The 15349-nt window shown below is 36.5% G+C and overlaps 2 protein-coding genes across 5 annotated transcripts; both read right to left on the bottom strand.

Annotated features, from left to right (window-relative positions):
• Nucleotides 1-230: 230 nt before the first annotated feature.
• Nucleotides 231-4055, bottom strand: LOC103434709 (purple acid phosphatase 18-like). Its single transcript, XM_008373058.4, has 5 exons — nucleotides 3842-4055; nucleotides 1969-2637; nucleotides 974-1162; nucleotides 804-892; nucleotides 231-576 (listed from the first exon to the last, which is right to left on the bottom strand). The coding sequence occupies exons 1-5, from the start codon at nucleotides 3977-3979 to the stop codon at nucleotides 357-359; spliced, it is 1305 nt and encodes a 434-aa protein (XP_008371280.3). The 5' UTR covers nucleotides 3980-4055; the 3' UTR covers nucleotides 231-356.
• Nucleotides 4056-6417: 2362 nt separating this feature from the next.
• Nucleotides 6418-15101, bottom strand: LOC103434710 (exonuclease V, chloroplastic-like). 4 transcript variants are annotated; one of them, XM_070819217.1, is made up of 6 exons: nucleotides 8664-9007; nucleotides 7878-7982; nucleotides 7592-7736; nucleotides 7338-7490; nucleotides 6962-7038; nucleotides 6418-6871 (listed from the first exon to the last, which is right to left on the bottom strand). In XM_070819217.1, the coding sequence occupies exons 4-6, from the start codon at nucleotides 7365-7367 to the stop codon at nucleotides 6646-6648; spliced, it is 333 nt and encodes a 110-aa protein (XP_070675318.1). In that variant the 5' UTR covers nucleotides 7368-7490; nucleotides 7592-7736; nucleotides 7878-7982; nucleotides 8664-9007; the 3' UTR covers nucleotides 6418-6645. The 4 variants fall into 4 exon arrangements, with proteins under 4 accessions (XP_070675318.1, XP_070675320.1, XP_028956002.1 ...); XM_070819219.1 differs by lacking the exons at nucleotides 7878-7982; nucleotides 8664-9007 and adding an exon at nucleotides 14610-15101; XM_029100169.2 differs by lacking the exon at nucleotides 7878-7982 and having other exon boundaries at nucleotides 8664-9021.
• Between the last annotated feature and the right edge of the window lie 248 nt (nucleotides 15102-15349).

Here is a 15349-nt window from a genome sequence, read left to right as displayed (position 1 = left end):
GTAATCTCCCTATCTAAGGGGCTCCAAATGTATCTTTAAAGAACCCAATTAGTGAATTAAAAAAATTAATCTAAGAAGAGACTGAGTTTTCTCATCCTTAGAATCAAGTGTGAGACTTGGTCGTGTTGAGTGAATCCACAATTAGCAACGTGAGTGATTCTATTGCTCCTGGCTAAGTGATTCCCAGGTTCTATCCTCCGTTCAGAATGTCTAAGGAAGCAATTTGGAAATGCCATTTTAACCCGAGTGTTGTATAACCGAAGCCTCGGTTCTAAATGTATAACAAGAAATACATAATATATACTACCAAGAACAACATAAAGGGAGAATCTTACTATATATGGTTCCGTAAGTATCTATGGTTCCGTAAGTATCTTCGTTAGTTCAAGTGTCTTCTCAGCAACACATCCTGAACTAACCAACGAGGTTATCCAGACCTGATCGGACCTAACAGGCTCGTCGTCATCATTCCTATGCCAGGTCCAAAAGGCATGGGTTGAATTCACTATATTCAGCTCACCATGACCAAAACTTGCTTCCCGGAAAACTGACCACTCGGGTGGTGGGTTTTTATACCTGCCAATTTGTGAGGAATTGGAACAAGCAGGTAGTAACCAATGCCATTGAGACTCATATTTGCCAACAACTACTAGCTATCATAGGGACAATATAAAATTCAAATGTCCAGAACTCATCCCATGCAAACCGATTTCAGGATTGTTTTTTCCAAGCACATGAGAGTTGAACAAACATTCTATTTTCCTAAATTGCAATTTGAAAATCTTTTGAGCGCAGAGACATACTTGTGAGCCAAGCCTTCTTTGTTTCCGCCATCACCAATGGTTATGTGGACAGCACCGCATCTATCTGATTTTCCATTGTTCACGCGTTTCTGTCAAACAAGACATCATGGATTAAAATTGAGTGCTCTATATTTACTACAAAAATATGTGCCAATTTAGTATAGCTTTACCGTTCGTTCATAAGCATGAACATGACCAGCAAATACTATATCCGCACTGGCAGCATAAAGCAATGGCTCCATTGCTGCCATCATGCTGTTCCCTTCACCTTGATGAGCCTTGTTACTATTGTACCAGGGAACATGAAAGAGCACGAGCAACCAAGGTGTCTTCTGTCGGTCAACCTTTGAAAGATCAGCCTGTTTCACAAGAACGACTACTTTATTTTATAAAAAGACTGACACAAGAGAGGCAGTGAAAGAAGAAAATAGTTCCAAATGCAAGAGAGATAAAAGAAAACAACTCCAATAGTACATCTAAATTGGCAGTGATTGTAATAATTCTTGAAGCCAATGCCTCGTAGCTATATTCAAATATGGACCCCTCATTGTTCAAGGCCTGCTTTAAGACTGAGGTGCCATAGGCCACACTGGGAACAACACCCCAACGAGATTTATGTTAATAAATTTCCTTTTTATATGTTTCTAATTCCTCAGATGAGGCTCCATAGATTTTCTGACCCTCCCTAACTTGTGTACCAACTTACTTTGTGATGGATTGTTAGAATGGGTTCACTTAGTTATTGTGCATGTACACGTATATTACTACTCACTATGGACCAACACCACCACCACCACCACCACCACATCCGTGACACCCAATGGGTGCCCAATGCCCATCCCTTCTACCCAGGATTGAAATTTCCAAGTTTCTGACGAGGAAATACATGAAGACATATGGAAGGCATGTCATGTGCACCCATTATCTAGAAAATCAGACAAAACTATTAGCCTCCAACAGCATAGGAGGACCTATGTGAATATGTCACATAAACTATGACCTATAACAGAAACACATACAACAGATGGCACGTACCGTAAACATTTACAAGATCCAAGAAGCTACTGATAAAGAGTAAGAATGAATATTACTAATATACTGTGCATTATTTAATGTAGCAGAAAAAATCTGTTCCTTCTGATAGGAGAAGAGAAATTTGACTAACCTTCAGCCACCTGTATTGATCTGAATACTCATCACTATCAGTATATGAACCGAGCATGATAGCATGGACACCTGCAACTTCGAAGGAATAGTAAAGATTTGAACTTGATCCACTTTCTTCATACGGCATTTTCCACCTGGAATTATAGGATTGAAACCCATCCTTTAACAATGGTATATTTTCCTTTTCATGGTTCCCTTGGGTTACCATCCATGGCCTTGCACTTGCAAGTGGCTGCACCAGCTCACCAAATGTATCCCAACGAGACTGAATGTAATCAGCATATGAAAGGTCTCCAGGAAGTAGATGCACATCATATTTGCACTGGTCAATGTGGTCAAGCGTTGACTTCGTCCATCCAGTTTGTCCAAGATCTCCAGCCACAGCAAAAGTAATCGGAAATTGAGCTGGAGGGGTCTTGAACTGAAACTCAGGAGCTTGGCCTCCACATTGGTAGAAGTAAACGGTGTCATGTTCAAGAGGCCCAATGACAGTATGGTGTATCTTTCCTGACCTATAGAGCATATAAGTATAGGAGGTGCTTTCTCCTTGAGCTACAGAACTGTATTTCCCAGATGATGTTCCATATTCAACAACTGAAGGAGCAGATTTATCATCAGTGACCCACGTCACCCGCAAGTGCTTGTCTCCTGCAAAAGAGATGTGCACCTGCAATAGGCCATTTTGCAGAAAACGATATATTTAGGGTATGCTTAACATTAATAAACCCTAAAGAATGTTACGGAATTGGGAGTCAATAAAGATAAAATATCAGACAAAGACCTAATTCGTACAAATTACTTGCCCTGAATGCAAATTAACATAGGTTATGTCACTATCAATGATAATAATGTCACCAAGCAATCATAACATCCAAGAACTCCAAATTTAATATAGTGAGTAGGAATTAACATAACAATTATACTTTAGCAATAAACTGCACTTGTTTTTCGGTTTAGCACAGAATGCATGCATCCAATTAATTGGCCAGAAATCTTTTCATATGAAGTATGTTTGTTTCTCCCATATCAAGCCATGAGGGCTCATGAATTAAGATCATAAATGGCCAGATCCTTGAGACGAAATCACGAGGCTTAATTGACTAGAGGCATTAGCAAGCATGGCCCTAGGCAAAGGCATCAGAATTGGCTGAATATGGGGATGTGGAGGTTATATGGTGCTGGTTAAGGTAGCCATAGGAACAAAATGTGCTGTGCAGCTCAGGGCGCAACACAAAATGATTCGGTCGTAGGTTCAGTACCTAGTGTTTGAATGAAAAATAACAGAAAAATCGAGTGGACAATGGTCAGTCCAATGACTATCAGATGGAGATAGGTTGCTTTGGTCAGAATGAATTTGATTGTTATTGGGACTCGATTTCGCCTACGGTTGAACATGACAGTTTGGAATAAGACCTGTTAATCTTAAACTACCACAAAACTCACAACAACAAACAAAAACTAGCATTACACTCAGCAAACCAACACAATGACCCCTCTCGATTTCGATAAATTTCCAACCATGCTATGTTAATCTGACACTAACGGGCTCTACACATCGTTTAAATAGCAACAAAATTTCACAACTTTTTTCTTTTTCTGCAATTCAATCAATTAACAAAGCATAAACCAGTAATAATCAAGTTACTAAATAAACCAACAAAAATACAGTAAATAAAAAACATAGCTTAGACAGAAAGGAAAGTATTTTCTGGCAAAACAAACAGAACCCAGGTTAAAACGGAGCAAAATTTTCCAGCTTTCGATAGAAAATCTAGCTGGGATCCAATTTTTTATCCCCAGAAACTCTTGACTTTCCCAGAAAGTGAAAGAGACGGAGCAGCGAGAAGATGAGAAGGTGATGGTGAACTCACCTGCTGGGGAAGCGAAGAGGGTTTTCGACTCCATGGGAAATGGAGGGCCTTGCGAGGCGGTGGTCGGACGTATTCTTGGGCGGCGATGACGGTGGCGGAGATTAAGAAGAGGACCGTGATTATCGGCTTTGGGTCCATTGACTCCTGCTTGGCCTGCAATCATTTTTTGTGGGAGTTGGTGTTGGATATCTAGTACCCAGGTTTCCGCCGTGTGTCACTGTGTTCTTTTTGGATTGTCGTTGTGGAATGACCAAACTACCCATGTCCTTTTCGTTAACTTCTATTTCTAATTTTCTAGGGAGGGTGCATCTGTAAAATTGTAGTTTGTATATTATGTTTCTAAATGCAAAAGAAAAAAAAAATGTACATATATATATATATATATATATGTGTGTGTGTGTATGGGGGTAAATTCAAAATCATTAGGATATTTATTTGTAATGATGAAAATTGACGAATACGGTTGTACAAAGAAACATTAAACTCTTAATCTAACGATTATATTGTTTCAAATTTATGTAATTTCTTATAGATATGATCTTTAAAGAAAGACCTAAAACTTAAATACATTACCGAGTGGACCCCAAGAACATATGTCAAAGTTTTTATAAAAAAATTGATGCTACGGATCCATCTCCATATATGTATATAAGTATAAATAAGGGTATAATTAGTCACTTATTTATATATTCTTATTGTTATATAATAAATTTAATTAAAAAATTTAAAAAAAAAACTAACATAGCCTAAGCCTAACACCCGACTAGCACGTTTTTTAAAACCTTGAAGTTGGTAGAATATAAGGCTATGGCCCTCACATTTAGTATCATATATAAGGGTATGGCCCTCACTAAATTAAAGAGAAACTAATGAAAAAAAATTTAAAACTTTAAATTTTAATTAAAAATATTTTAATAACTTTATTTAATGTTACGATAAAAAGAACAAACGTCACATTTTACACGTCACATGCACAATGACACGCGGGCTCTTACACATACTGACACGCACATCGTACAAACTGACACACACGCTTTCTTTCTCTCTCATCTTGCACACGGCTTTTTTCATCTTTCCCACCATCCAACTTATGTCTCTCTTTTGTTACCGAACTCTCTCTCTCTTCATCGCCCATGCCCCCCCTCTCTCTATCCTCTTAAGCCTTTTCACCCGATTCTCTTTCCTCTTTCCGTTTTTTGATGTAGGACAATATTTAGGTGAATTTCTATGAATGAAGCACTTTTAAAATTGATAAGAAATGACTCATGAAAGAAAAACTTCACTCAACAAATATGGCGTTAAAAGAGGAAGAAGAATATTTGGTTGAGATTTTTGGGTTGCTTGAGAATGGACCTAAGGAAGACAAGAACGCATATTTAATGTCCGATCTCTGTTTTGGCCCATGATATATTTTTGAAAAGAGCGTGGCGTCCTAGTTCAAACACACTGCTTTACTATAACATATGGTAATTTTAATCATCTAAGACGGTTTAGGCTTTCAAAACCGCATTTAAAATTGCAGGCATTAATTACCAAATGCTATCATCAGTTGCAGCTGCCCTTAGTCATTTGCTTTCCATGGCTGTGTTTTCACAGATCTCATGATTTCATTAGATTAGTTATGCATATGGAATGTTACAGTTGAGTAGCATAGACATAAATGTTAATTTGGAACTTAATGGTATTTAAGCAGGGAATAATAATGAATAATGTTTTAAAATGTGAAAGCAAAGTCAAGGTGTTTCATGCATAACCTCTAGCAAGCATGCCAAGCAATCAAATATTTGACTTATTGTTATTTCTCTAATTCACATTATAATGTCATATTAAATGTTAGAAACGTAAAATTAGCATGAATTTTATAAAACCTACCCAAAACGGTGTCATTTTGGGTGGGCTGTTTAAAATAATAAAAATAAAATTCAAATGCCCACGTCGCCAAGCACCTAAGGCGATAGCCTAGGCATTTAGGGTGCGTTTGTTGCACCGGACTATCTCGGACTGGACTAGTTTCAGGAACTAAGCTGGACTGGCTTAGAATATACTAAGCTGGATTAATTTAGTGAAGCGTTTGGTGCAGTGTCGGACTAAAAACCAAGATAATGAAAAATAGTGAAATTACAAATTTTAACGATAGAATTACATCCAACTCAACTGCAAAATACCCTCAGTCAAATCAAATGATAATTACATTAAACTCAACAACAATTGCTTGGAAATGAAAGAAAATATTGAGTTTTTGTGCATTGTAGAATTGCAATTTGCAAAAACAAACAGCGCTTTCCTACAACTTAGGAATTTAGAATCAGTACATCAAACTTTCTGACTTTTTGGTCTAAAATCGCTTTAAGCCTCTATATAGAGAAATCTATAAACATTCAGCAACCCAAAATTGTTAAAAACTCAAACTTATCAGACCACAAATTTGGAGGAAGAAAATTTTGATTTCTTCTTCATAGCCTCCCAAAATCCATGAATAATACCATATTCATTCATCCTAATGTTAACATACAATTGTAACATCACTATCTGACTTTGCTAAATTTGATAGAGAGACATCCTTTGCACTTTGAGCGTAGCTTTCAATACAAAACAATTGAATTTTACTACTCATGTTTAATGATTTCATCCAAAGAATAAGTTACAACAATTGAATCAAACAACGGCTACAATACAACATGAACGATACATTCATGGCACAACCAACACAGCAATTACCCCAAAAAAGCAACTCCAAGAATTGTGCTTCTTTGTACACTTACTGACGATGTTGATTGAAACATCACCAATGCTACTGCTTTTCTCTAACTTGGTGTATTAGTATAGTTTGCAGACTCTGCACTTCTAGCGGGGCAAACAGAAGAATATTGACAGAACCTGCATTTCCATCCCTCATCCTTAGGAGTGTATCTTGCTTCTCGCTCTCCTAACCAGAACTCAAGACAACCCTGTATTTGATTCTTGACCCAATCAGAGTCGTATGCAAACTCATCTTTACCAAGTAACGAATGATCTTTCTGTAACTCATATCTAACTCAAAAATAGTCATATCAGTATCTTCCCAAAAGTTATTGTGACCAAGAAAATGTAAAAGATCTCGTGTATAAATTTTATACTCACCTCAATAGCAGCTGGTCATGTGTAGAGGGCAGCATGCTACATATGTTTCTGTAGTATCTCACTATGTCATCAAGGGTCTGCACAACCAAGAGAAATTGTTTACGTATACAAATTACTAATAAACAAAACAAATTTTGTTTATGAAACAAATTTTTCACCTATGTCATCAGTGGTAATTATCTGAAAAATCTATGTCACACAATTTTGTTTATGAACTAATAAACAAAACAAATTACTAAAAAAAAGCATCCTTAATATCAAGTGATTGGTTTTTGAAGCAAGTATAGTGATAATGGGAACATCAAACAATAGAAAACCCCGAAAATCCTAATTTCCTAGACTAAATGTATCAAATAATTCAATGGAGAGACTTTACCTCTACTGGGAACCTTGAGTTAGCAGCCATCTCTCTGATTTCTTCATATAAGATACCATGAGGATTTAAGGAAAAAAAGTGAAAAATTTCTTTGATGGGAATTTATCAGCAACTAAATCATCCCAAATGTACTTGTAGCACATTAATTGAAGCCTGCCATAATAGAGTGTGACTTAATTCTGGTGCATTTCCTCATCAATGGCAACTTGGCAACAAAAAATCAGCCCAAAACAGAAGCTAATAAAGGTGCATACCTTCCATTTCTTCGTTGTGGTTCAACAGTAAGTGTATCTTTCACACGAGTCCTTGTGTCAACTAATATTGGGTTTCGGTTTGTTTCTATAACAGGCATTCGAATCTCATCAATCACGCCCATCATCCATACCCCTTTTGCAAAACCTATTATGATATCATAAGAAAATATAGCCAATTATTGAAGGAAAGGAGGTTAAGGAGATCAATGCTCCGATATCATCAATTCTAAACAGAGAATTGGCTGTAAGAATAAAGCCAAAGAAAGAGTGTGCCTATCTGACGTACCTATATATAAAGGTAGGATGTTTTTCTAAGACTTTCTCAATCATGTTTCATTTTCAGTACTGATGTTTCAGGTATCTAGAGCATTGTCTCATTTGGTCCCAAAAACTACATTGGATCACCATCAGCAACCAGTTGTGCTTATTTCATATTATTTCAATCAAATACATGACAAGCTTCAGTTAAAGGGCACCATAATCTTACAATCCAGGATTCATGCTTACATCCAACCCATACAAAATTTCCAAACAAAGGAACAGAGCTGCAAGCTTAATCCAGACATCACTCCTTACAGATGATATTAATAACCAATTAACTACTTTATGGAACAACAATGATCCATATGATCCATTTATTAATTGATTATAATGCTAAATAAGCCCTAAGAACGCCTCTATCTAACTCATTATGACAAAATTCCCCCCAAAGATAAATTAGTAAATTGAAAGATAAACCTTGGACCTCGCATAGATTGATAGATACAATATCAAGTAGCTCTATGTAGGAGGTTAAAAGCCACCTAAACAATGTATCAGGAGTCAAAGATTGAATCAAGAGACACAGATGAATTAACTTACAGTGGCAGCAAATGGAATTTGCAATTTCACAGAAGCAGAAATCAAATCCATACAACTACATCATAAAATACCCAGAAGCAGAAATCATTGAAGAACAAGCAATTTCAAAGCATAAGACCAACCCAGATTTCACAAAATCAAAGCAATCCAGATTTCACATAATCAAAACAACAAATGGAATTTGTAAATGACGAGTGAGAGAGAGACTGACGATTTCTTAGCCTGCTCGAGCGAGCGAGCGTGGCCGATGTAGTTAGTCGAGCGATCAGGACGATCTAGACGAGCATGACGAGTAGGGCGAGCAGGACGAACACGAAGAGCGAGCGAGCAGGAGGACGACGATGGTCTTAGCTAGTCCGCTCGTATTTGGGAGGTCTCGCTTGGACCACTTAACGAAGGAGTTAGTGAAAGCGAGTCCCACTTAATACCATTAAACTTAGTCCTGTCAGCCAACAAATAGAGGATTATACTAAAAACTAGTCCAGTTCAGTCCAGGTTAGTGAAGCCAAATAAACGTGCCCTTAGGGTAGTCTCTCGCCGGGAAGAGACGTTTCCTTCATAGCCCTGCCCGCAAAAACCGACTAGGCAAGTCTTAAAACTAGTTTTATTTTTTTTTATTTTTTTTTATTTTTAAACACTAATAATGAATAAGAATGCTCAACTGATCCCATGGCATGCTCTCCCTGGACACCTTTCCGGCAAAGTGCCTAAAAGCTGGGCTGGAAACAGAAGTCTTCTCTAAAAAACTGAACCAGATTGGGCTTGAGTTGCCCCTTGTATAATCATTCTGGATGTGTCTAGCGGGTCAGACATTGGGCTGATTTTGTGAAAGAAGTGCCCTTTCAGCTGTATTTTTAAGTGCTCAGTAAGAACAATTGAAAACACATATATGAACTTCTAGTTATGTAGGCTTACTTCAAGAATTAGCATACAAGTCGTAGTTATATTTTATTTTGGTCATGAACAAGCTCATCGATTGTAGTTGCGGAGGTATGATGTGTATTTTACGTAGCTTTGTTCTAGGTTGTCATAGAAACAGAAAGATGATTCAATCATGCAGAATCGTTTTCTTAACTGGTGTTTAAATATACAAACCTTGATTTGATAAACTTCATGTGATTATAAGTTCTATGGTTCTGTAAGTATCTTCCTTACTTCGTGTGTCTTCTCAGCAACACATCTCGAACTAACCAACGAGATTATCCAGACCTGATGGCCCGATGGGACCTAACAGGCTCATCATCATCATTCCTATGCTAGCTCCAAAAGGCATGCGTTGAATTCACCATATTCAGCTAACCATGACCAAAACTTGCCCTTTCTTTCAAACGGGATGGACTTGTACAAAAGCAATTACTGTTTTCAGTGAATAGTAAGGACAATTTTATTGTCATTGCCCTCCAATTACTATTGCCTTCCACCAACTTGTTGAAATGCTCTAAGGTACCTTGAATCCCCGAACTCCCGATTGTAGCATGCAGCTGTGAGGCATATAGAGAGAAACAAGTTTTTTGGATTATAATTAGACTGGAGGACAAAGCAGGCTGTCTTTACAAGTATATACCCAATCTGGTTCGGAGCCCTTAGACAACTATAATCCGGTATCTTTAATTTTATTTGTTCCATAGTGTTAGAGAGCAGTAATAGATAAAATCATCGAGCAGTAATATTAGCAAATGAAGTTTGTTATCAGATAAAAATAAAACCAATTTGAATCATAATAAATCTACCTATGTTGTTTCTTATAGTATTTTATAGAATAGTCCTGCATGATCCTTACAACTATCTTACACATTTAATAAGGGAACTTTAACGAAAAGCATCCGGTATTGTTCACTTTAACGAAAAACCACTTTTTTACACTAAAAAGTCAATCCTGATACTATTCACTTTACCCTTTATTTTGTCCTTATCATTAAAACTCAAAGTTTTCAAATCATTTTCATTAGTTTTCCTTTAAAAGGAACCATATTGAATAAGAAAATACATGAAAATAACATGAACGTATTGATGGAAGGAAATCATGCAGTATTATTATTAGTTTTCTTACTTTTAGCTACGCCCCATGGGCCTTAGCAAGAATATGTAGTTTCTTTTTAATTTGCTTATGATATTATGCATGCTTGAATATTTTGAAGTATTAATCATCGTGTTTGAAACTATCTAATTGTCTTAATTATTTGCGACCAATATGATGTTTAGACAAGTAATTTGATGCAATTTTTGTTGGAACATCACCCTGAAGTTTTCTTGTGATTGATAATTGTAATTTCACTTAAGGCGAACATCATGCTTTTAATAGTTGCATGGTTTTTCAAAGCTTGCATGTTTATATTTGATTTGAACATCACAGATAGATTGTGTATGTTAGATATACATTCTTGCTTGAACATCACGAGGAGAATGTGCATTACGAAAACCTAACTGTCAAAGCATGTGTATGGTAATTCATAAGTAATTTATAGAACTGCATATGATTGTTAATGGTGACGGTGAAACCCTAGTGCCTTTTAAACTTAACTTTCAAAACCGTTTTCTTTTATTTCTTTATTCTTGCCAAATTCTTTAATTGATTTTACTTAATTGTTTTTGTTCTTTCAAATCTTTTTCCAAATTTTGTTTCAAACAATTAATTAAGAATAGAAACATAAATTGTTTCAATAATCCCTACGAAAAACCATGACACACCTCAACCCAAAATGTCTACCTGGACTCTGAATCGAGTTGTGCTGGTTGACACCAGGAGGGTGACGAAGCCATAAAGTGTAATGATGTGGAAAATGTGAGTAAATTTAAACCTAAAAGTGCCTAAATCCAAGAGTGCGCATGTGAGTGGGATTGAACCCAATTCACCTGTGATGTTAGAGTATAAGTAAAGTGCAGTAGAGGTAAAATAAGAATTATACCATCAAAGGTAATCTCCTACACCAACATTTGCCAAGGTTCATCGTCGACACGAAAACTCTGCCACTAAAACCTGGATGGGCGAAAAATAAGGGTGACCAACCTAAAAATAAAGCTTTGTAAAATATTTTTGAAAATGTAATAACCCCTTGCCGTAAAGTAAGTATAGTTTTCAAAATCATACTACATATAGGTATGCAATCATGCAAGTATTCCAACAGTATGCCAAAACCCAATATCTCAACAATAACATATAATATCATGTGCTCATTAAAATATGCTAACACACAAGCCATATAGGAAGTAGCTACATGGACAGGCTGGATGTAAAAGAATCTACGCTCTAGTACTACATTCACGTGAAGCTGACGCTAAGCTTGTCACATACAAGACATAGTTGCCTATTGCAGTCTAGTACAGGCTAGCACCTACAATAGATCCAAAGTGAGCATAATAGTGCGATGTGAACATACACTTGAATCTGGCCCTGGCCCGGGCAAGTACAAACACCGGGTGTAGCATTTATGATGAGTAGTAACATAAGTATTGTCACGCCCCAATCCCGACATACGTCCAGTATCGACATGTGACGTCACTAAAAACTCGTATCCCAACATACCCCGCCTCCGGAATATGGCAAATCACAACTCAAGAGTTGAATTCGCATAGAAATTTTTCGTATAGTTTATGGCTGCATCTAACATTTTCGTTAGATTGCCTACGTATCATCAATAGGGATCAAGCCATTCGTAGTTCAACTTCGCTATAACTTGACATATAACAGGGTCCGTTCAAGCTAAAAGGCATAACATTCCTCAATCAAACATTTGGACTTTACAAGCATGAATTATTCTATTCAAGCTACATAACAACCCACATGACAATCAAGGTTTCTATTTCATCCATCATATAAATCATTATGTTTCACATAATACCGCAAATCGTAGTATATAACATATCAAAGAACCAATGAAGCACAATATTATTCTCAATTCACAATGATCACTGATCTAATCGTATTAATAACAATCATATTCAACATCATTCCACAATCACCTCAAGTAACCCATTCCATGAAACAAGGATGCATGATCTAAACATTTAACTACGTTAATCAATCAATACGATAACATATCTTTTCACGAATTTAATTAAAGAACTCTACATAATTCCCTACTTGGGTTATGAGCAACAGTTCGACAATCTATATTCACAAAGTCTAATGTGAATAATTCTCATTCACTTGAATCTAGGGTTCTAGACTAACCTTTTGGAAATGTGCAAGAGTAAGGATTCCGGACCACTCAATGGAATCCCACCACGTCGGGTTCCGGACCACTCAACGGAACCAAAATATCAATCGGTTTCTCATAATCTACCCAGACCTGTTGCATGTAAAATTAGTGCCATCGATCACAGTTTATAAATCTCAAATATAAGTTCGTAAATATGAATACATCGTCAAGTCTCTAATAACTCCAAATGAGTCACCCAGACATCCAACGACCTTTTTAATTCAAACCACAAGATTCACAAAATTCATCGTTCATATGTACATTAAAAACTAGGGCTAGAGGGACGCAGTTCAGCCGAAGTCTACATCTCTGAACCTATCTCAATCCAAATTCAATAAACCCTAAGGTGAACACGATCCCGGACCATCTCTCAACGGAATCGCAAAGTAGAAGGGATTTTGGACCCTTATAATGGGATCCAAGTGGGTACGATTCCGGACCATCACTCAACAGAATCACGGATTACAATGCATAATCACCATTAAATGAAACCCAAGTTAGATACGATTTCAAAACATCACTCAACGGAATCGCAGAGTAGAAATGATTCTGAACCATCTCTCAACGGAATCCATATAGATACGATTCTAGACCATCACTCAACGGAATCCAAACAAGCATATGATTCCCCCATCAAATGTACCAAGTACAACTAATCCTCCTCACTTCTAGAATGCATATGGTCCCCTAACGCGGATTAACCAAGCGCGATCCATATATAGTATGGTCCCCTAATGCGGATTAACCAAGCAAGACCATCCATGTACCACTGCTACATGGTGCAGTAAATTCAACACACATTATACATAGTTGTACGCATACACGCTATCGATTCCACGTATCAACTAAGCACCTAGTCATATGGAGCATAACACAAGAAATTCCCTTAATTACTATTTCTACTTAAAAACTAATAAAGTACTTGACTCATCTTCTGACTTTCATCTCTATCCCACACTAGGTAGTAATGCTAAGTTCATATAGGTATTCAGTTGGCAATCATATCCAAATAATTATCAAAGAATATTTAGATCCCAAATTAATACAAATAATAAAGAATAATACTTATAATGGAGTTTCCCGAGAACCTCCTACCTCGTGTTCGACTATCTTTGTCAACACAAGTCCTCCAAACTTTCCAACACAACAACTAAACCAATTTACAAACACATGAACAAATGAAAACAAACACAAGTAAATGCATATTAGCAAGCATGGAAGCGAGTAATTACAAATTATTAACTTGTGTAGCTTAGACATTATTTTAGTGCAACTTATACTTCAAATAACGACACTAGTATAAATCAAAAGTAATTTAAAGAAAAATAGGAGAATGATTGAGTACTAAAGAAACAATACTCCTCCACATAAGCTGCATAAAAACTCCTTTGATCAACCAAATTGAAATTCACTTTTGAAAGCTCAATCCTGAACTAAATGGTATGAACTTAAATGTTTTTGGAGACATGTTTTGTATAATTTATAACCACATAATGTTGGTAGAAAACAGAGCTCTAAATTGGAAGTAATGCCAATTATAAAATGGATCCCAAAACTAGAAATGTAGAACTTGCTGTCTGGCCGCTTAATGAGTCAAATTTGATCATAGTTTTGGTCAACCAAAACTCAATGGAATTAAGTGAAATCAGATGGGTTTTGATCATGGACATGTCTATTTTCAAAACACACAATATTAGTTCAAAAGAGCTCACAAGGACATAGAAATCAAGAGCCAAAGTAGGCTAATTGAAACATAGTTTCTCTTTGCAAAATGAATAAGTTTTCTGCAATGTAAAACCCATACTAGTTTAATCCAATTTACAATTTCAGGGCAATCCCAAACTATCCAGGAATCATATTCAACTTCTATTTCAATGTGTTAGCTTACCTATAACATGCTTAATTCTTCATCTTTTAGCCAAAGACTACAAACAATTCAATAAAATTAAAGTATGTACCATTTTTTGTTCTTGTCCTGCCCTCCAAAGTCGTTCATCAATCTCCACTTAGCTACTAAGCTCTTGAATCAATGTTACCACCACAACTCCCCATCAAGAACACCAGAAATTCAAGTTAAACACATAAATCTCAAACTTGTGGGAAAATAAAACTTGAAATTCAGAAGATCCACTTACATATCCTGGAAGCACATGAAGAGAGGAGTATTATTCCCTCTTGGGTCAGGACCTATCTCCGGCGAGGTTAGCCGAAATCGGCAAAAAAACCATAAAAGCCGTTGAAGCTTCTAGGCTTCAAAATATGGGCACGTTTGGTTCCAGCATATGGGTTTGGTATCAATTTGAAGAGCGCTTCGCTACGAATACATAAGCTTCGACTGTGCATGATTTCGTTGCCGTACAAGAAAGTTATGATTCCATGAAATTTTTTGGAGTGAAGGAGAATTATAGGGTAGAAGAATCAGCAGCCCCCTTGGTTTTTCACGCAGGAAAGAAGAAAAAGGAAGTCCTTGGCTTCCAGAAAGTTCCACTTGAATTTACTAAAATGTCTGTAATTATATCGTTATAATCCGGACTCGCAAACGGCTTTCCCCTAAACATTCGTGGTTTCAAGATCTATTCAAAAATATAAATTGTGACCTCAAAAGGTCTACATATTTTTAAATAATTAATTTCCAAACTTCAAACTTCGTAACTGGTTTAATTAAAATCTAAATTCAAACAAATTAAAATAAGTTTTC

Source organism: Malus domestica, chromosome 03 (genome assembly GCF_042453785.1).
Source record: "Malus domestica chromosome 03, GDT2T_hap1".
Taxonomy (NCBI): domain Eukaryota; kingdom Viridiplantae; phylum Streptophyta; class Magnoliopsida; order Rosales; family Rosaceae; genus Malus; species Malus domestica.
This window is presented reverse-complemented; position numbering and strand designations above follow the sequence as displayed.

Coding starts and splice junctions, on each gene's coding strand:
- LOC103434709 (XM_008373058.4), bottom strand. CDS start 3,979: ATGGACCCAAAGCCGATAATCACGGTCCTCTTCTTAATCTCCGCCACC. Junction 2,638..3,841: donor CCTCTTCGCTTCCCCAGCAG/GTGAGTTCACCA, acceptor GGCCTATTGCAG/GTGCACATCTCTTTTGCAGG. Junction 577..803: donor AAAGAAGGCTTGGCTCACAA/GTATGTCTCTGC, acceptor ACAAATTGGCAG/GTATAAAAACCCACCACCCG.
- LOC103434710 (XM_070819219.1), bottom strand. CDS start 7,367: ATGGCTGCTAACTCAAGGTTCCCAGTAGAG. Junction 7,039..7,337: donor ACTCAAGGTTCCCAGTAGAG/GTAAAGTCTCTC, acceptor TTGGTTGTGCAG/ACCCTTGATGACATAGTGAG. Junction 6,872..6,961: donor CATGACCAGCTGCTATTGAG/GTGAGTATAAAA, acceptor TTTTTGAGTTAG/ATATGAGTTACAGAAAGATC.